General features: G+C 44.0%; 1 protein-coding gene across 1 annotated transcript in view; it reads left to right on the top strand.

Moving 5' to 3' along the window:
* Window positions 1-2,035: 2,035 nt before the first annotated feature.
* LOC144688538 (somatomedin-B and thrombospondin type-1 domain-containing protein) overlaps window positions 2,036-14,388 on the top strand; it is a 28,083-nt gene continuing 15,730 nt past the window's right edge. The window contains exons 1-2 of the mRNA XM_078555238.1: window positions 2,036-2,397; window positions 5,932-6,126. Of these exons, the coding sequence (XP_078411364.1) occupies window positions 2,175-2,397; window positions 5,932-6,126 (418 nt within the window). The 5' untranslated portion in view covers window positions 2,036-2,174. The remainder of the gene's footprint in view (window positions 2,398-5,931; window positions 6,127-14,388) is intronic.

Below are 14,388 nucleotides of genomic sequence, written 5' to 3'. Positions count from 1 at the left end.
GGAAGCACATGCCTTCCAGTGCCAATCCTCACTAAGTTATGGCATTGGTTCATAGCTTTATGTAATGTCAGCAGGCCTGTGGATGTGGAAAGCATTGATTATGCCACACACAAGGTCCCAGATTCATCAATGAGCTCACTGTGCCATAGCCAATTGATTTTTCAGGAAATTTTGGAGTAAATGCACTGTGAGACCAGAGAGTGATTCTATATGGCTTATGCCCTATTCTGGAAGATTCTGGAAGATTCTGGGCCATTCAGTCCTGTCTTGATATAAAGATCCTAGAACAGTGTATCCTCTATCCAGAGCCTGAGCCACGGACTTGTACAGCTGAAATGAATAAAAGGCAAAAGGTTACAGAGATTATAACTGCAAGTCTTGTGTTACATGACAAAAAAGACACAGTAAAGAGCAAATGTGAATATTTACACACTTTTAAAGAGAGGCAAGAAATATTGGGGTCACCCTTTCCCCAAAACTATTAAATATTTCAGAAGTTTCCATTGCATTTCCGCACCATCCTGGCTTGGAACTATATCACTGTTCCTTCAGTGACGCTGGCTCAAAATCTTGGAAGCCCCCTCGCTCACAACACTGGCTAAGCCTATATTACAGGGGCTCCCCACCACCTCCACAAGGCCAGTTAGGGATGGATAATAAATGCTGGCCTTGCCAGCAATGCTCACATCCCAGGGATGAATTAAAAAATAATTGAACATTCGGTAAAACTCCGAACGAAATTATTTCCAAAAGGAATGTTTATCTGTCGTCCATAGCTTGTTTAAAAAAGGCTTGCATTTGTAGAATGTAAATGTTAAACCTTCAGAATTTTGTACACTGTAAAAAAAATCCTCTACTTCAAAGTTCTCGGCAGCAGCTGATGAAGTAACATTTGTCTTACTTTCTTAAGTTAACACAATGCACTGTGCAAATAAGAGGGGAGGTTTCGTGGGCAAGGTACCTTCACAACTGCCCGTCAGAAACGACAAACAGTCGCTTCCAAATTTCCAACAATTCAGCCAGGTTTGGTATTAGTCTCTGCAGTCTGAACATGCAACACTCTTGTGATGCTGTGAAGCGAAGCTGAATGGTCTGCAGCATCTAGAATGGAGAAGAGGAGACCCTCAAGCGTTGATGTTCTTGTGAACACTTGTTCACTTGTTGAGCACACTCCCACTGTATTCAGTCTCATAAATGCAACTTTTCCTGATGCTATTAAGCAACATCTTGCATTAACCCGGAGTTCCTTTCTCGTGAGTATGAACAGCTTCTAGCTGGTCGGTTTTCAGTTCTGCCGCTGTAGACAACTTAACCCTCAGCGTTCACACTGGTTCAAACAATCGGAGGTTTCGGGTTAGTACTATTTCGTTTATCCCTGACTTTACGCACAGTAATTTCGGCGGCTCGGGTCATTTGTTGAATTAAACCAATTGGACATTAAGAATGCACCTTAACTAAAGCAACACGTTACTGGGTGGATTAAGTAGAATTAACTACCGGGGGCTCTGATGTGCGAGTTAATTATTAATGTCATCAGACAGATATTGCTCCAAATCGTTGCAGATTCCGGATGGATTGGCAGCGGGATCTCAAACACCTCAAAGTTCTGATTCTCAAAAAAAAAAGGGACGGCAAATTTCCCAGATCTTAGAGCCAAAGGTCAATGAACAATTGTGTTTTTAATGTCCAACTACTTATGGTGCACAACATAAAACATAAAACATGAAACTCGCGGATTTAATTTAATCAGGGCAACCCATGAACCATTTGAACATTTTGAAGACTTTGTTTTATTTCTTTAAAAGAATGACACCGCTGCTTATCTGTTGCCTAAATCTAGGTTTGGGTTAAAATGGGAGACATTTCTTCGATTCACCATACGCTCAATAATAATAATTCATCAGAAAGCAGTCCATGTTATTCAGCTTGTGTCGGTTTCAGTCTGAAACACACCAGATTGATGTGACCAAAGTGGAGGCTAAAGGTCACCGAGACTGAAACTGACGAGCTTGGAGCTGGCCGATCTGATTGGCAATTGAAAGCGGCCGTGGAGTTGACAGTGGTCCTGTGCCCAGTTGTTGCTGAAGTTTAGGCAAAGGAGTCTTGTGATCGCTGGGGACTGGGGCAAGTGGTGGAGAGGGTGGGAGATCCACCCATGGTTTGGATCGACTGAAATGGGGTTGGGAGCCGTGTTCTCGGTTCTTGGCTTGGGGCTGGTTTTGCTGGGAGCGGTGGCTGAAGGTGGCTGCGTGGATCTGGGAAGTTGCTGCAAGGGGAGAGAGTCTGAATGTCGCACCACTGGCTGGCGGCCCGATCGCTCTCACGGAACCTGTTACTGTGACCAGGCTTGTAGACATACCCTGGATTGTTGCCATGATTACCAACTCGCCTGTCCAGGTAATCCGACTGCCCTCCATTTAAGCAACAACTCCTTCCTATATATATTTTTTAATCTATAATGTTGCTGCGCTGTTGTGTTTAGGTTGGGAGAGGGGGTCCACCCCACACCTTAAACTGAATAATCAGATCGGCCAGTCTAAACACCGAATAGCTTCTCACAAAGCGGGACGGTTACAGTGGAGCTAGTCTGTGGATTGAAAAACTGTCAAATGTTTATCAAAACAGTGCAAACCATGTCAGAGAAATGGGCAGTGCCTGTCCTAAATTAAACTCCGGGTAAATGGGAATATTGACTTTTACCCAAGAGATTAAAAGAACCGATTGCAGGACCAGTGTTAAAAAAAATATAAAAGGTTTTCTGTTAGTTTTATAACAGCGTATTATAGGCCAGCGTTGAGGAAGCAGCGCGACGCGGTGTTAAATGTATCCAAAGCATCCTGCACTCGCGGAAAGAAACAGAAAGCTCTTGACAAATTGTACACACACCAATCCCCCTTATTCACCTCAAAGTAGAACCTAGGTCTAGAGGAAGGAGAGAAAGATAGACATAAAGCCGACAGCCAGCAAACTGCAAACTGATAACATACACCCTGATGGGATAAAGCAGGAACCTTGTCAGTCTGGTATAATTTCAAATGGAATTTCAATGCCTTTGTACTGGGACTCATTGTCGAAAGGCCATTTGACTACTGGGTTGGGTTGTGATCTATTAGTTTTTTTGGCAATTCGCATGGGAACGGATGCCAACATGCTATAAAGAATCGGCTTGTTCATTACTCAGACTGAAAACCTCAAATATTTTAAAGTCATTTAAACTTATTTGGTAAACTGGCTGAAAGTAGCTGAGGTTAGTGTGTCTGCCAAGTTAGTTACAATGTTGGTGAGATATAAGAAAGCACGAGGAAAGATCAGCATGCTTTTAGTTATTATATAATGACCCTGTTGGCAATGCACACACAATGTTCATTCTGTCAAATGCAGGTCCTCACAGTTCCTTGGTTGATGTTACAGTGTCCACTGGTCTTTAACAGTGTTTGAGAAGAAGGAAAATAGGATGAGAAGCTGAATATAGAAAATATAGAGGTCAAAAACAGGGAATAAGAGGGACAAAGGAGTGAGTACGAGAATAGATTAATGGTTAGTAACAGGGAAACCCAAAACTCTTTTAGAAACATATAAATAATGTAAGGATGAGGCCAATTTGAGATCAAAAAGGGGATCTTCTTGTGGAGACAGAGTACATGGCTGAGATACTAAATGAGTACTTTGCATCTCTCCTCACTGTAGAGAAGTGAGTGCTGCCAATGTAAGAGCACAGGAGGGGGCAGTAATTATATTCATAGAATCATACAGCACAGAAAGTGGCCATTCAGCCTGTCATGCCTATCTTATCTTTTTCAAAAAAGCAGTCATGCTTAGACCCACATCCCTGATTATTGCCTGTAGTCCTGCACCCTGTTCCTTATCCTCAAGTACCTATCCAACTCCCTTTTAAAATCATTTATGGAATCAAGCTTCCACTGCCTTTTCAGGTACAGCATTCCAGAGAGCAACAACCCTCCGAGTGAAACAGTTCCCCTCATTTCTCCTCAAGATGTTTCACAAATAATTTCGAATCTATGGCCTCTAGTTATCGGCCCACTTGCCAGAGTTTTTCTCTCTCTCTGTTCTATCAAAACCTCTTGCCTTGACAATCTTCATTGGGTCACCTCTTAACTTCCTCTGTCCAAATGAAAATAGCCCGGCCTTTTCCGAACTCTCTTCACAACTGAAGCCCTTCATCCCTGGTAGCATCCTGGTAAATTTCTGCTGCACCCTTTACATTTTTCTGAAGTGTGGTGCTCAGAATTGTCCACAATATTCCAGCTGAGGCCTAACCAATGATTAACAAAGTTCTAACATGATCACTGCTATTATTTTCTATTCCCCTATTTAAAAAACCTAAGTAACTCATATGCATTTATAAACACCTTTAATCAATTTGCCTTGTCACATTTGAGGATTTGTGTGTATGAATACCAGTGTCTTTTGGCTTGTCTACAAATTTAGATATTAAATAGGATAAAAGTATATAGAGGAGATACTTAAGAGGTCAGCAGTCCCAAAACACTGCACTGGAGTGTCAGCTTTTTGTACTCAAGTCCTGGAGTAGGACTTGAACCCACAACCTTCTGACTCAGTGGTTGGATGGCTACCAACCTAGCATTAGATAATAAAACCATAGGAAACAGGAGCAGGAGTAGGCAATTGAGCCCATCGAGCCTACTCCGCCATTCAATAAGATCATGGCTGATCTAATTGTAACCTTAACTCCAAATTCCTGTCTGTCCCCCATAACCCTTAACTCCTTTGTCAGTCAAAAATCTGTCTAACTCAGCCTTGAATATATTCAACGACCCAACCTCTACTTCTCTCTGTGGAAGAGAATTCCAAAGATGTTAACTTAATTTACACTAATTCCAAGGTTGTTAATGCTCTGAGAGAAGAAATTCCTCCTCAACTCCATCCCAAATGGGGACCTCTTATTTGTAAACTGTGCCCACTGGTTCTAGATTCCACCACGAGGCAAAACATCCCCTCAGCATCTACCCTGCCTTAGATAATCTTACATGCTTCAATAAATCACCTCTCATTCTCCTAAACTCCAATGAGGCCTAACTTGCTCAACCTTTCTTCATAAGACAAACCCCTTCATCTCAAGAATCTTCCAAGTGAACCTTCTCTGAACTGCTTCCAATGCAAGTATATCCCTCCTTAAGTAAGGAGACTAAAATCACACACAATACTCTAGGTGTGGCCTCACCAATGCCCTGTAAAGTTGTAGCAAGAATTCCCTACTTTTATACTCCACACCCCTTGCAATAAAGCCCAACATTTCATTTGCCTTCCATTTGCTTTTTGTGATTCATGTACAAGGACACCCAGGTCCCTCTGTACTGCAGCATTCTGCAGTCTCTATTTAAAACAGTATATAGCTTTTCTATTCTTCCTGCCAAAGTGGACAATCTTACATTTTCCAATATTATACTTTACCTGCCAAATTTTTGCTCACTCGCTTAATCTACCTATATCCCTTGTGGACTCTTTGTACCCTCCTTACAATTTGCCTCCTGCCTATCTTTGTATAAACCACAGCTGACACTAACATGGGGATCAAAACTGTGGTTTCTATTTTTCAGTGTGAAATCTGAATATTTCCAGCATTTTTTTTTTATTCCCAATGTGAACATTGGGTGAAGAGTTGCTCTCAACAGATGGAATTTAAAATGTGTTTTTTTGTAAACTCTCATGGTTGCCACTACCCATTACTCAGATTCATGCAGGAAGCATGGCCTATTTGGGTAATGTACTCAAATATTCTTGTTGCCTGTGAGTGCAGGCTCCAATATAAATATAAAACACTAAAACAAATTAATTTTCAAGAAGAAAATCATTGGGAAAATATGTTTTTGGGTTATTTTAAAGGTAGTCCTTGAATTTCTTTTACATATCATACCATTTACGGTACTAATCTTTCTATTGGCTTTTTAGCTATTTCTTGCAAAGTGACTGAATGGAGTTTCTGGAGTGGCTGTGCAGAACAATGCAAAAATACTTATCGTGTTCGTCAACGATACATCACACAAGAGCCACAGAATGGTGGTGAGTCATGCCCTCCCTTGGAAGAAAGAGCAGGCTGTTTGGAATATCAGAGTGACCAGGACAGAATGTGTAGGCAGTCCTTGGGTACGTATGTTACATTTATTAGTAGAGTCTGTTCACACTATTTTTTGTAAATGAAGAATATTGACACTGTATAAACACTTATCTTCTGGCGAGAGCTGAAATCTATTTAATTAAAGGGACCTAATCTTCTGGACTGACATAATTAAGTTCGATTGGGCAAATCTTTGATAATTTTGTGATGCAATATTGAATTCATCCAAAAATAGTTGCAATATGGGGTGGGGGGGCAGTGGAGGGGGCTGTTCTGTAAAATGTCTAACAAGATATTTAATCTTTTATTCTAAAATTTGTGCAGGAAATGTCTTTTAAGACACAATTTGTGTATCAGAATTGATGCAAAGAGATTAACAGACTATTATTTTGGTAACTTTAGCATTCTAAATTTTGATATTTGAAGAAAATTAGCACATCATATTCTGTTATATATAAAAGTACAGTCTGTGGATGCATGTTGTAAAGTATGATGGTAAGACACTGGGCGGAATTTTCTCATGCTGTTGGCATCAGGCGTCATGGCGTGGGGGGGAGGTGAACAATATAGCGAGAAGGCCAAAAATCGGTTTTACACCATTCTGAAACCAGTTTGAGATCGTACACTCCACCCGTCAATGTTGGGCCATGTTTCCCACCACTGGACATCGGGAATGTCATTTTAATACATTTGCATCCAATTACAAGCCTTGCTCACCGGGATCATCCTCGCATGTCAAATTTATTGCCCACGTCGGCGTGACTTCAGAACGGCATGCTTCATGACTGCCTTTAAAAGCCGTGCACCTGGCGATTCGAGGGGAACTTGGAGGTGAGTGCACACAGCCTTGTGCAGCGCTCATGAGCATCGCAAGTAGGGAGATGAGGCACTGCACATTCGCGGGGGGCACAGGCAAGTCTCCTGGCTGGCTTTCGGTGCGGTGCCGGGACAAGGGCTCCAATGCAAAGGGGTGGTGGTTGTGAGGCAAGGCAGCGCAGGCAGACTGAAGGAAAGACTCAGGCACATGCTAGGTGTGGGTGGGGGGAGGTGGGTTGAGGGAAGCAGATACGCACTTGGAAAAACTTGTCAAAAGTGAGTAATCCATTGACACGCTTGGACTCAGGTCTCTGAAGCTTTTCTGCCCACTCAAGCAACGCAAAAGCATGAAAGTGCCACCAAATGCTCCAGAACTTTTCACCCCTTGGGTGCAGACTGCAAATTAATGCGCATTTTAGGGGGAAGCAGAGCAATTGGCCAACCAGGCGAATAATACAATGCTCTTGTGAAAGCTGGCCATGGTGCAGTAACTGGTGGAGGCGCTCACAGTCCCTTGCAATGTCTTTATTAAAGTGTATCCATGAGGTCACAGATACCATCCTCATGAAGGCACAGAACTTTGTGCATTTCACCTGGGATCAGGAAAGCCAGGAAGCAAGGAGGCTGGGATTTGCTCAGGTCTCAGGTTTTCCATAGGTACAGGGTGCCATCAACTACACTTACGTGCTGCTTAGATCTCCATGGCAACAAGCAGTGAACTACATCAACCACAAGGGCTTCCACTCATTGAATGTTCAGCTGGTGTGCAACCACCACAAACACATCCTGCAGGTCTGCGCACAATTCCCAGGGAGCGTCCATGACTCTGACATCCTTAGCAGGCCTCAGATCCCTGACATCTTGCAGGATCCAGAAAGGCTGCAGGGTTGTCTCTTCAGGGACAAGGGCTACCCACAGAGGACGTGGCTGATGACGGTCGTGCAGTGGCCTCGCACTGCAGCAGAGTGACGGTATAATGAGGCTCATGTTGTGACCCAGACTTTGGTGGAGCAAATGTTGGCATTTTGAAAATGAGGTTCTGGTGCCTCAACAGGTCCAGTAGAGTAAGGCAATAGAGTCTCCAGAGGGTGTCATGCATCATCGTCACTTGCTGCGTGCTCCACAACCTGACGCTGCTACTGGGGGAGGAGCTGGCTGAGGAGGAGACAGAAGAGCTGCACGTCCCTTCCGATGAGGAAGATGTTGAAGGGGATGACAGTGATAAGGACCTTGAAGGCGAGGATGCCGGCAATGAGACCATCGCACTGGCCAGACGAGGCTGGCATGCTTAGGAGAACCTCATAGCTGCAAGATTGGTGGAGGATGATGACGAGATGCAGTGAGGACAGTCCTGACATCCTCACCTTGCATCTGTGAACCTTTGACTCATGTGTGGCACATACCCTCAGTGCTCAGGCTCATATCATGGAGATACAGAGGACGCTCTAATAGTTGCTAGATTCCAGGATGATGCTGATGACATGCAGTGGGGACACTGCATAGATCTTCACATTGCATTTGTGAATGCCGGACTCCTGTTTGGCTGAGGGCAGCTCGCTCACGCTTTGTGATCAGGGTCATATCATGGAGAGCAGCCGTGAAACTTTAAATGCACCTGATCCTTTGTCAGTCTTTAGCACTTGTCCCCTTCAGGAGCACAGCGTCATTGGTCACAGATGCTGAAGAGATGGGAGCCAGTTCCACCCTAAAGGTGCTGAGAGCACACAGAGAGAATGATGGAACTCTGTGATGCCTGCCCACGACATTCTAGCAGCAACAACCAGCACTATCATGACGCAGGCATCAGTAATGTGTCCAGTGTGTGTGAAGCCGGATCATCACTTTGCTCTGAAGGTTACACACTGCACAGGGAAGAGGACCTGGACTGAGGCACCCGCCTTTATCTTGTGCAGGAACCAAGGTTTCACATCTAAGTGACACGAACACTGCTCATCATAACTAGAAGCCATAACAAGGAGACATTTTTGGGGGTTTATTTACACAGTGAACATTAAGTGCAAGTGATTATCACCTATGCCCAGGCTGAGCAACTACATCTTCTTAACCTTCCCAACCTTGTCACTACGTCTTGGTGCTCCCCCGACATCCACAGCGGAGGTGGAGGCAGCCTGCTGACTGCTTCGCCCTGTTTGTGATGAGCTTGGTGGGCGTCCTCTAGAAGACTGAGACCTGGAGGGCCTCGGCCTGCTTTTGGGTTCCTGCTGTGTGGCAGCGGCACCCTACTCAGCCTGTGGAGCTGAAGCTGCTGAAGTCACAGGAAGAGGGGATTCAGATGGGCCAGACACTCCCTGAGTCACCTGGATGGATGGACCTGCCGGGGGATTGTGGGGTGGGGGGGGGTACACCTGCTGATCTTCCTCCCTATGGGCGCCTGAGGGCCCCTGGCTGACTCCTTGAGGAGAAGAGGAAGCTGTAGTGAGATTGAGCTGCCCTGCACACCTCTCATGTACACACTGTTGGAGGCCAACTATGGCGTCAGCAATGGAGTTCAGCCTGCACAGCAGTGCAGGACTGACGTCCTGGACCAAGATGTCCATGGCAGCTGCAATCCTACCAGTGTTGACCTTAATGTGTTGGCATGCCGGCTCTATCACCTCAGCCTGAAGGCAGACGGAGTCCTCCATTGTGCCTTGCAATCTGAAGAATGCAGCGGACATCCCTTCCTGATGTTCCTGAGCTTGCCTTTGCAGCTCTAGAAACTGAAGTCCAGAGGTTCCTCATTTGGCTTGGACTTAGCAGATTTCTGGTCTCCAGCAGTCCCCAAAGTGCTGGAAACCTGGGACCTCCCTGCTACTGCCTGATGTGGATCAGACAGAACTATGTGATCCTGCAGCTAATCTAGAACTAGGCTCCACTGAAGTGTGTGTCTCTGCCCTGGTGGAGGGTGTGGGTGAGCGCTGTGACGAGTTTTTAATTAGGGTCTCATCAGATTCTTCTTCCAAGGTGTCTTCAGGGCTTGAATCGAGGACCTGGCTCATGGACCCCATCGGCTGCTTCCCAGATGTGCCTGCGAAAGTATAATTAGTGCATGGCAGGGGACTGCGAAACAGTGGAACTGACTCACAGCATGGTTGTCTGATGGATGTTGTACTGCTGGGTCCTCACTTGGTAGAGCACCGCCAACCTGACCGTCAGCACCGGAACAGTCCAGATTGTTCCCAGCCAGCTGGATGACTCTATTTTCTAAGTCCATGAGGACCTCGATATTGGGTATTCCGCCACCTGTCTCCCTTTTGTTGTGTGCCAGCTTGTCCTTCATGAATGCAAACAGAGAGATTGTAAGCAGGACGCCTGCCAGGCCAGATGATAAGGATGCCTGGCATGTGCGGGTGATGAGTGGTGCCATGGATGGGATGAGGACCCGATCTGCAGGGGAGATGAAAGTGTGTGTGAGAGAGTGACTGGTGATGTCCTTTGAACTGGCAGTGAATGAGATCCCTATGGATGTGTGATTGGTTTGTGAGTGTGTGAGCTGGGAGTGATGAGAAGAGCAACTTACCCTGGTGGAATGGAGGAGATCATTCACCTTCTTTTGGCACTGGGTGGCTGTCCTCTTTTGCAGGGCGTTGGCACTGATCACTGCTGCCATCACCTCCCATGCTGGATTGGTGACCTTGCTTGCTGGCCCTTGCTCAGAGTGGGGGTAGAGGATTTCACAGTGGGCCTCCACAGCATCCACTAGGTGCCCAAGGGAGGTGTTGTTAAATTTGGGGTCAGCATGTTTCCTCACTTTGGCAGCCATGACTTTCCAGCAGCTTCCAATGCCTTAGCTAGTGCTAGCTCTGTGCAGGGGCGCCCTTTAAATATGCCGTCCGGATTACTGAAGCCCTGAGGTGATGGCGGGGTGGGCAAATTAGAGTCCACTCTGCCAGTGATCTGGTGTGTTTCCCAGGAATGCATTATTAATGAGGCAGGAGGCGTGAAAAGTCGCCATTGCGGCTGGCAGGTAAAACGTTCTTTTTTCCACCCGCTACTGCATTTGGCGCACATCTATGAAAATTCTGCCCTCTGACTTTACAATGGACAAATCACAACTTCCTATCACAGTGCAACCTGACGTAACTCTGTAAAAATAATTGTGGTGAGTTTTGTTTGTTCGTAATTGTGGTTTGTATTTTGGCTGCAGGTTGGTGGACGAATAATGAATAAACCTCAATTCAGGACAGGAGGCAAAATCAATTGTAGGATGATTAATTTCAAGGCTGTAATTACCGATGGTCTAAGTGTATAAGTAATTATTGTTAACATGGGAGTTTACCCCATGTTTCCCTGTACTGCATTACAGTACTCTGACTGAAAGCCCTCTGACTTTCAAAATATCCAGTCCCTAGAATAAATGTGTTTAGAATGAACAGCTCCCTGCACAGCCAACTCAACCAGGTCAGAATATGTAATGTTTCAGCTTTGTTTTGTGGTGTGCATATACTGTATATAGCCATGTAAAAGTTGAATTTTTGAGATTTTTTTTTGCAAAAGGTTAAGGGTCAAGTTTTACACGAGTAATATTTTTGAGGGGTTCACTTGCATGCTTTATTTGGGCCCTGTTTCCATTGCATCCTGTGGACGGATTGTCTATCTAGATGAGTGTATTGATTGTCCCGCTTTCCCTGGCCTGTTGCCACAGCACGAATGGGTATATCCTGGTGAGGTCTGGTGTGTCACAGTCAGACAGGTTGCACTGTTTAGTTCTGAGCTCCAGTCTAGTGGGGTGAAATTGGAAGATTGTTTGGTTGCAGTTGTGCCTCCTCGGGGAGTGCTGGGATTTGGGCAGTTCGCAATGTTGAAATTAGTGGAACATCAGTTCAAGCAGCTCCTGGCAGTCAAGCAGATCAACACCAGGGCTTTCCTGGACAGTGTCACCTACCACTGCCTTTTCACAGTAAGTCCTGGGGCGGAAGGGGTCCTGGGGTGAGTGTGGAGGGGAGGGGAGCGGGGCAGTTGCTGGGCTTTTATCCTAGAGAAACTAAGGTCGACTCTTACATGAGGTATATGAAGGATTGCAAAATTTTAAGCCAAAAATCATGGGTCGACTTTCACATGAGCTTGACTTTTACATGTGTGTATATATACATATATATATCAGCAATAAAGGATAGAAAAAACATGCATTTGCCTAGAGCTTTTCATGTCTTTACAATGTCGCATTGTGTTGCATAATCAACAAATTACTTTGAAGTATGGTCATTGTTGATATATTACAAATAGAACACCACCTAATAGCCATACTTTCCAAAGATTCGAGTCATACCTAGCACAAAGGAAGATGGTTGTGGTTGTTCAAGGCCAATCATCTCAACTCCAGGACATCACTGCAGGAGTTCCTCATGGTAATGTCCTCGGCCCAACCATCTTCAGCTGCTTCATCAACGACCTTCCCTCAATCATAAGGTCAGAAGTGGGGATGTTCGCTGATGATTCATAAGATCATAAGATTAAAAGAATAAAGAGCAGGAGTAGGCCATTTGGTTCATTGAGTCTGCTCCGCCTTTCAATAAGGTCATGGCTGATTTGATTGTGGCCTTAACTCCACTTTCCTGCCTGCCCCCCCCATAACCCTTGACACCCTTGTAGATCAAAAATCTGTCTATCTCAGCCTTGAGTATATTCAATGACCCAGCCTCCACTCCCATCTATGGAAGAGAATTCCAAAATCTAACGACCCTCTAAGAAAATAAATTCTTCCTCATCTCTATCTTAGCTGGGAGACCCCTTATTTGTAAACTGTACCCCCTAGTTCTAGATTCCCCCCGAGGGGAAACATCCTCTAGCATCTACCTTGTCAAGCTCCCTCAGAATCTAATAGATTTCATTAAAATCACCTTTCATTCTTTTTAAGCCCAATGAGTATGGGCCTAATCTACTCAACATTCATTCTTAAGACAATTTCTTCATCCCTGGAATCAGCCTAGTGATCCTTCTCTGAACTGCTTCCAATGTAAGTATATCCTCCCTTAATTGAGGAGACCAACGATGTATACAGTACTGTAGGTGTGTTTTCACCAATGCTCTGTACAGTTGTAGCAACACTTCCTTACTTTTATACTCCATCCCCCTTGCAATAAAATTGCCTTCCTAATTACTTGCTGTCCCTGCTTGCTAACTTTTTGTGGTTCATGTACAAGGACACCTAGATCCCTCTGTACCAAAGCCTCCTGCAGCCTCTCTTCATCTAAATAATATCCTGCTTTTCTATTCTTCCTGTCGAAGTGGACAACCTTACATTTTCCCACATGATACTCCATCTCCCAAAATTTTGCGCATTTAAACCAATTCTTTGTATCCTCCACAGAACTTGCTTTCCTACCTATCTTTATATCATCAACAAATTTGGCTACAATACAGTCATTCCGTTCATCCAAGTCATTAATATAGATTGCAAATAATTGAAGCCTGAGCATTGATCCCTGTGGCACTCCTGCCAATCTGAAAATTATCCATTTATCCTGACTCTCTTTTTCCTTTTAGTTAGCCAACCTTCTATCCATGCTAATAATTTTGGAAGATTACATCTCTGCAGCGAGTTCTTTTAAGACCCTAGGATGCAAGCCATCAGGTCCAGGGGACTTGTCAGCCTTTAGTTTAATTAGTTTTCCGAGTATTTTTTCCTCTAATGATCATGATTGTTTTAATTTCCTCTGCCCCTTTTGCCTCTTGATTTTCTACTATTCTTGAGATGCATTTTGTGTCTTCTACTGTGAAGACAGATACAAAATACTTGTTCAAAGTCCCTGCCATTTCTCTTTCTCCCAATACTAAATCCCCAGTCTCACCTGCTAAGGGACCAATGCTCATTTTACTCTTTTCCCTTTTATATACTTGTAGAAGTTTTTACTGTCTGTTTTTATATTTCTTGCTAGTTTTCTCTCATACTTAAATTTCTCCCTCTTTTTTTAAGTCATCTTTTGCTGGTTTCTAAAATTCTCCCAATATTCTTTCCCAGTACCAATTTTGCAGCATTGTATATCTTTTCTTTCAATTTGATACCACCATTAACTTCCTTAGTTAGCCATGCAAGGTGCATCCTTTTCATAGGGTCTTTCTTTCTCAATGGAATATATATTTGTTGAGTTATGAAATATCTCCTTAAACATCTTCCACTGATTCTCTACCATCTCAGCTTTTAATCTATTTTTCTATTCCACTTTAGCCAACTCTTATCTTCATACCCTTGTAATCGCCTATATTTAAGTTTAAGGCTCTAGTTTCAGACCCACATGTTTGCCCTGTCTGGCATGCAAAGTCTCATACAAAAATCTCTATTTTTCAAATTCCTATCCTTGTGAAACAGTATATCCTTCAGTTACAATAAGTAGCAGCATGATATTTTTCTATAACTAAGAAAAAATTCAGGAATAAAACAATTTGCATATTAAATCCATTGTAGCATTATAGAATTTATCAATGAGCAGCATTTTCATTGACACTTTATTTAAAATGCAGCATCATTCCCACTG

The sequence above is a fragment of the Cetorhinus maximus genome, chromosome 13 (genome assembly GCF_964194155.1).
Source record: "Cetorhinus maximus chromosome 13, sCetMax3.hap1.1, whole genome shotgun sequence".
Taxonomy (NCBI): domain Eukaryota; kingdom Metazoa; phylum Chordata; class Chondrichthyes; order Lamniformes; family Cetorhinidae; genus Cetorhinus; species Cetorhinus maximus.
This window is presented reverse-complemented; position numbering and strand designations above follow the sequence as displayed.